Here is a 7,500-nt window from a genome sequence, read left to right as displayed (position 1 = left end):
TTAAAATCTATTCGGAACCGAACTGGAAGCCAGTGAAGTGAGGCCAGAATGGGGGTATTGTGGTCACGCCTTTTGTGGCCAGTCAGGAGACGTGCAGCTGCGAGACAAACGACAAAATGAGTGCGGGACCGAGCAAGAAGCTAAAGACAAACCACTTCCACCCAGAACGGGAGGAAGAATATTTGTTTGTGATTTCACATTCAAAGGTTATTTGGAAAGCAAGCGTCGCTTTGCCAAAGAAAGGTAACGTGGAGAGGCATTATCGGAGTGTTCACAAGGCATAGCAGCGACTTCCCTCCGAGTAGCGAGTTGAGAAAGAGAAAGGTCGTGTATTATTGCTACACAAACATTATCTCGCAGTCTTAGTGTCGCCAACTCGTTTCTAACATGCAAAAAGACAAAAGAAAATGCGTCTATGGTGTATTTTTGACCTTTCCAATCGAGACGAGATCTCTCTCCCGTCTGTGAGTGAGGGGGCGGGGCAGTTTGCACACACGCAGCTGCTACATGCAGCAACACACGGCGGGGATGGCGGAGAGAAGCGCTCCGAGGTGTGGTTAAACTTTACCCGTCTCGAGGTGGACGATGCTCGTTGCCAAGAGAGTTTAGCATGTGAGGGCGGCAACACGAGCAGTTTGTCTAAACATTTATCCAAAGCGCTCCACATCCAGACGGAGGAATGCACCGGGTGTCTTTCCAGCAGCTCTGTAGCCCGTCCACGAGGAACGTTTCCCCGTCAGGTGTTCTGCATGCTAGCAGCAACACACGGAGTTAACTACATGATACAAACATGGGTTATGATGAGAGGAAACTGAGATATTTATTTTGTTAAAGTTTCAGCTATTCTGTTCACAGTTCTGTCTTCAGGTTATTTAATACCATTTGTTAAAACATTGTTTCTTTTCATGTGAAATATTATTTATTTAATTTAAATAAAAAGCTATGTTAGTTTTGTTCACAATTTGTTAATTTAATAATATATGTATTTTGAATCAAGTATTCATCTTTATTGTCTTCATTGTTAGTTTCCACATGCCTAAAACAACCTCAAGCTAAATCTAAAAGTTGATGGCTAAATCAGAGCGCTTGAGAAATTGTGCAAGGCATACAGTAATAGTCTGAATAGTCGATTAGTCGTTTCATTAATCGATAGATTCATCGATTATCAAATGAGGCGTTTGTTGCAGCCCTATTGTCCCATGTATAAATAAAACGTGTTATTCAGCAACCCTTGCAATTTGGGATTTTATTTTTGGTTGGTAGACCTCGGTGAGCTGAACATTTCAAAAGCAGCTCACCAGCCCAAAAAGTGTGAGCACCCCTGCTCTAGGGGCTTTAGTCGGCCGTCATGTTATCCACAGAAGAGAGAAGCCGAGCGCTCAGTCAACTTTATTGTGAATCTTTCAGTGTGTGTACAGACAGAGAGATCGAAATACTGTTTCCCACAATCCAGAGGGATACATGAATACAAATATGTGTATATACACAATCAACAGACACATGTGTGCATATGCACACATTAAGACAATAGAATGTGTGTTTTCTATCCATTGTGTAAGTTAGAAGCAGAGGTGGGAAGTAGTGGAGTACAAATACTTTGTTACTGTACTTAAGTACATGTTTCTGGTTTGAGTACTTTACTCCACTACTTATTTTTCTGAGGACTTTTTACTTTGACTTCTTACATGTTGAACCCAAATACCTGTACTTTCTACTTCTCACATGTTGAACTGAAATACCTGTACTTTCTACTTCTTACATGTTGAACCCAAATACCTGTACTTTCTACTTCTCACATGTTGAACTCAAATACCTGTACTTTCTACTTCTTACATGTTGAACTCAAATACCTGTACTTTCTACTTCTTACATGTTGAACTCAAATACCTGTACTTTCTACTTCTCACATGTTGAACTCAAATACCTGTACTTTCTACTTCTTACATGTTGAACTCAAATACCTGTACTTTCTACTTCTCACATGTTGAACTCAAATACCTGTACTTTCTACTTCTTACATGTTGAACTCAAATACCTGTACTTTCTACTTCTCACATGTTGAACTCAAATACCTGTACTTTCTACTTCTCACATGTTGAACTCAAATACCTGTACTTTCTACTTCTCTCATGTTGAACCCAAATACCTGTACTTTCTACTTCTCTCATGTTGAACTCAAATACCTGTACTTTCTACTTCTCTCATGTTGAACTCAAATACCTGTACTTTCTACTTCTCTCATGTTGAACTCAAATACCTGTACTTTCTACTTCTCACATGTTGAACTGAAATACCTGTACTTTCTACTTCTCTCATGTTGAACTCAAATACCTGTACTTTCTACTTCTCTCATGTTGAACTGAAATACCTGTACTTTCTACTTCTCTCATGTTGAACCCAAATACCTGTACTTTCTACTTCTTACATGTTGAACTCAAGTACCTGTACTTTCTACTTCTCTCATGTTGAACTCAAATACCTGTACTTTCTACTTCTCACATGTTGAACTCAAATACCTGTACTTTCTACTTCTTACATGTTGAACTCAAATACCTGTACTTTCTACTTCTTACATGTTGAACTCAAATACCTGTACTTTCTACTTCTTACATGTTGAACCTCAAATACCTGTACTTTCTACTTCTTACATGTTGAACTCAAATACCTGTACTTTCTACTTCTTACATGTTGAACTCAAATACCTGTACTTTCTACTTCTCACATGTTGAACTCAAATACCTGTACTTTCTACTTCTCACATGTTGAACTCAAATACCTGTACTTTCTACTTCTCACATGTTGAACTCAAATACCTGTACTTTCTACTTCTCACATGTTGAACCCAAATACCTGTACTTTCTACTTCTCTCATGTTGAACTCAAATACCTGTACTTTCTACTTCTCTCATGTTGAACCCAAATACCTGTACTTTCTACTTCTCTCATGTTGAACACTAAATACCTGTACTTTCTACTTCTCACATGTTGAACTCAAATACCTGTACTTTCTACTTCTCACATGTTGAACCCAAATACCTGTACTTTCTACTTCTCTCATGTTGAACTCAAATACCTGTACTTTCTACTTCTCACATGTTGAACTCAAATACCTGTACTTTCTACTTCTCTACATGTTGAACACTAATACCTGTACTTTCTACTTCTCTCATGTTGAACACTAATACCTGTACTTTCTACTTCTCTCATGTTGAACTCAAATACCTGTACTTTCTACTTCTTACATGTTGAACTCAAATACTTGTACTTTCTACTTCTCTCATTCTCCAAACAGCTGGTTCCTTTAGTCTGAATGTGTGTTGGTGCGTGGTCATTATTCTTTAGAGTCACTGCGTGCCTATTGGTTGGAACACGATCCGTGTATCCATCACTTCCTGGTCTTCTCTAAAGAAGAGGGACCAATGGAAACGTTGTCATGTTGCCGTTGTTCCCATGGAAACATTCATTAGCTAACAATGACATTATTGTTCTATTAATATAAAGGGAGGTCAGGTACTCTTTAAAGCAGCTGCTAGCTATGGGTACTTTTTACTGAAGTACACTTCAAAGCCTCTTTACTTTGACTTGATAAAGAAGTTTAGTCTGTACTTCTACTTTCACCACCTTTAAACAGGAGTATGTGTACTTCTACTTGAGTAAAGTAGTGTGTACTTTGCCCTCTGGTTATAAGTGCTGTCTGTGTTCCAGGTGTGGGTCTGGACCTGGGGGCGGAGCTCTACTGTCTCACCTGTGATGACAGCCTACAGCAGGGCGCCTCCTCTCAGGTGGAGGAGTCGAGCGGGGACTCGGACAGTAAGAGGAGGAAGGCGACGGAGGACGCTCCCAAACTGTTCTCCTGCTCGCTGTGCGCCTTCACCTCGCGCTACTCCAACCACCTGAAGCGCCACATGAGGACGCACGACGGCCACAAGCCCTACCGCTGCCCCGTGTGCGACTACGCCTCGGCTCAGCTGGTGAATCTGCAGCGACACGCCCGCACACACACCGGGGAGAAACCCTACCGCTGCCCCGTCTGCGAGTACGCATGCAGCTCGCTGGGGAACCTGCGCAGGCACCAGCGCATGCACAACCAGGAGAGGAAGGAGAAGAGGGAGAAGGAGAAGAGGAGAGGCCGCAGGAAAAAGGCTGAAAGTGAACAAGGTAATGTCAAATCATCGTATAATCATCTGAGAGAAACACTCACTTCAAATATAACGCACAAAGCTAACGACAACCAGGAGGAACGACTTCTTTGAGTATACTGTCAGATGATCATATAATCATTTAAAACATAGTCGTATACTCTGTTAAAGTGTATGTTCAGTCTTGTCTATGTTTAGCGACAGATGTTAAGGATGTACGTGTCAGGAGGGCAAAGGAAGTAAAAGGTGGATTTGCAGATGGATAAGGGTTCGATGATGGGATGGAGGAGCAGCTGGTTCCTCTCATGAATATACAGAGCGACTGTGAGCAGAACTTCTTTATCCTCTGAGGATGAAGCTGCATTTCAGATCCATTTCACGTGGATATCAGGGGCTCCGCGGGGTCTTACTAAGTATTAACAGTTGATAAATCAATATAGAGAAAATTAAAGCTATTAAACGGCATTTTCCAGCGTATTACATTTTGTAGCTTGTTTTCAATAAGTATGTAAATAGTCCAAAGAGGTTGTATTCTACCGTCTGCCTGAATGTAATCATTGCGTAGGTGTGTCGTGTGATTCTGTGTAGTTTATTGATGGCATCCCGTTGGCTATGACGCCATCTGAACAGGACATCGCACGCTCACTGCTTGATAGCGCGAAGCTCCGTTTACGCCGGTTGCAACGTCGTTATGGGGAAATGCAAGTCTGTGTCCAAATGGTTGGAAGATAAGGAGGAAGAACATCAATACTGTATATAGTCAATGTGAGGTGAAGTGTGTCGCCAAGGTAACCGGTTAGAACTCCAAGTGGCGATGAGGTCTTAACATGTATGGAAAGGGTCTTAGGGTGCATTCACACCTAATAGTCATTTCTCAGAAGGTTCGGTTTGCGTTCACTATAGACTATAAACTTTAAACTAATGCTGTCAAAATTATCGCGTTAACGGCGGTAATTAATTTTTTGAATTAACTGCGTTAAAAATATTTAACGCATTTAACGCATGTGCAGAATGGCCTGCCCCATACGTGCCACCAGTGGCAGCGCCAGGGTATGGCTGGGGTAGGCTGCACCCATACCAAGACATGGCTTAGCCCCACCATGAGACACGATGTTAAAGTAAACAAAATAAAGTCTGCCAACTCGCGCGGAGTCAATTGCACAGACGGCAGTTAGTCAGATTGATTTCAGCCACTCGTCTGGAAATACCGAAGACCAGAAACGGTTTTGAAAACGTTTGTCAGGTAGTGATCGTCCTCTCAATAGAACATCTTTGATAATGTCTTCTGGCCAATCAGAATCAAGATAACGGCGTGGTGTTGTTGCAGGAAGTCCCGACGGAGAATACTTTTGCTGTAGTACATCTCGATATACATCGATACAACATTACGTGTTGATAGAAATCAACACGTAATGAATGAAGACCCCACGGTTTGATGATTGATAGGTGTGTGGGCTGTCTTTCATTTTGACACGCAGAACAGTGTTATAATAAACATAGATACTGTATGTTAAATGGATATATCCGCCTGCTTTCATTTATCTTTCCATTCCCAACAATAGACATAAAGAAATGGCATATTTTGTACATAGTTCGAATGGTGATTAATCTGATTTAAAAATGTTAATCGTTTGACAGCCCTACTTTAAACACAAGTCATGTGCACAGAAATGCTGTTCACCCATTGGTCAGACATTAAGGGGGTAAAACTGCAAATCCCGGCAATTTCTCCCGGAGCCTCCGCCATGGAGCATCGGCACTTTCTGCAGGTTATTCTCATGCTGCTGTTAGTCTGGAGATCAACAGACTCTAGCGGCCCGCGCATATGATTATATAATCAGACAACGTCCGTTAAAAACATTATAACACAATGAGAGACGTTCTGCAGTCAGGAGGGCGTTTCCCCGACGACAGGTGGCTCTGACTTTTATGTAGCTGACGGAGAATCTTCACTTTACACGACACTTCATTCTGCTTCACTCTTTAACTCAACAACCGCGGATGTCTTGAAAGACTCTTTCGCTGAAGACATCCGCGTTCTTCCTATGTTTTGGTGCGGACTGCGTTCTTCACACCGACCCAAACGAACCGCACCAAGCGGCTGAACGCTCCAGGGTTCGATTCAACCGGACTAAACGAGGCGGGTGTGAACGCGCCCTAAAACACACATACCGTATACACCCTGATTATTGACTTTCTTTATTCCTTTCTTTAATATTACATTACATTACATTGCATTTAGCTGACGCTTTTATCCAAAGCGACTTACAATAAGTACATTCGACCAGGAAGACACAACCTTGAAGAAAACAGAATCATATAAGAACATCAGGTTTCAAAGAGCCAATCATTTCAAGTGCTACTATAACAAGACACACTCATTTATCAGTTTCTCTAAAGAATCTCCTCACACACATTAGACCAGGGGTGTCAAACTCAAGGCCCGGGGGCCAAATCCGGCCCGCGACTTCATTTCTTTCGGCCCCTCAAGAGATTGCAAAGAATATTATACGGTTACATGCCGATTTACAGAAGCACGTTGCCCATAAACTACATATCCCACAATGCATCTCAAATTTGACTTTTTTCTCAGAACTTGACTTTTTTCTCAGAACAAGTTTTCTTCTCAGAATTTGACTTATTTTCTTCAAAATATTAATTTGTTCTTAGAATTTGCCTTTTTCTCATAATTAGATTTTTTAAATCATTTTGTAACATTCTCAGTGAAGAGACTTGCAATGATTTGCCCCAGACTTCTGCTTTCAGACGTAGTTAATTATGAAGTTCCGATAATAATCCAATACAGAGGCAATGATGTAATATAATACATTATTTTATATATATTAAATATTTATATATATACTTTGATATATAGTCTTAAAGTTACAACCGGCCCTTTGAGTGCCACCATAATGCTGATGTGGCCCGCGAAGAAATTGAGTTTGACCCCCCTGCATTAGACGAATAAGACGGTTGTGGATCTGAAACCTCAGACACTCGAGACGTATTGATCGTTGTCGGACCCCCCCCCCCGGACGCAGCTCAGAGGTGGTTCCGTGTCCCTGGTTATCACCTGGTATCAGTCCTGTCTCGAGGTTTTATGTTGTAATGTCGTGCGGTTAGCATTGAGCTAATCGACCTATGGCACGCACTCAGATCGACTTTGCATAGTTTGCACCGCTCGATATTGTACCTTTGGACCTATCGGAATAACACGCTGCACACGGACATTAACACACGCGTGGTCTCTTGGCTTTCAACACGTGATGATATGTAGAGGACACTTGGCTCTCCACACTTCTTTACGTGGGTTTGAGCGCTGAGCAGAGAAAGAGGAACTGAGAGTGAAACTGAGAGAGTT

At 41.7% G+C, this 7,500-nt stretch overlaps 1 protein-coding gene across 1 annotated transcript in view; it reads left to right on the top strand.

The window, feature by feature from the left end:
- The window catches only part of LOC117441551 (zinc finger protein 513-like), a gene marked incomplete at its 3' end in the record, with an annotated part of 11,327 nt that extends 7,169 nt beyond the window's left edge, over window positions 1-4,158 (top strand). The window contains exon 5 of the mRNA XM_034077619.2: window positions 3,706-4,158. Within this exon, the coding sequence (XP_033933510.2) occupies window positions 3,706-4,158 (453 nt within the window). The remainder of the gene's footprint in view (window positions 1-3,705) is intronic.
- Window positions 4,159-7,500: the final 3,342 nt, after the last annotated feature.

This window comes from Pseudochaenichthys georgianus, unplaced genomic scaffold (genome assembly GCF_902827115.2).
Source record: "Pseudochaenichthys georgianus unplaced genomic scaffold, fPseGeo1.2 scaffold_1783_arrow_ctg1, whole genome shotgun sequence".
NCBI lineage: Eukaryota > Metazoa > Chordata > Actinopteri > Perciformes > Channichthyidae > Pseudochaenichthys > Pseudochaenichthys georgianus.
This window is presented reverse-complemented; position numbering and strand designations above follow the sequence as displayed.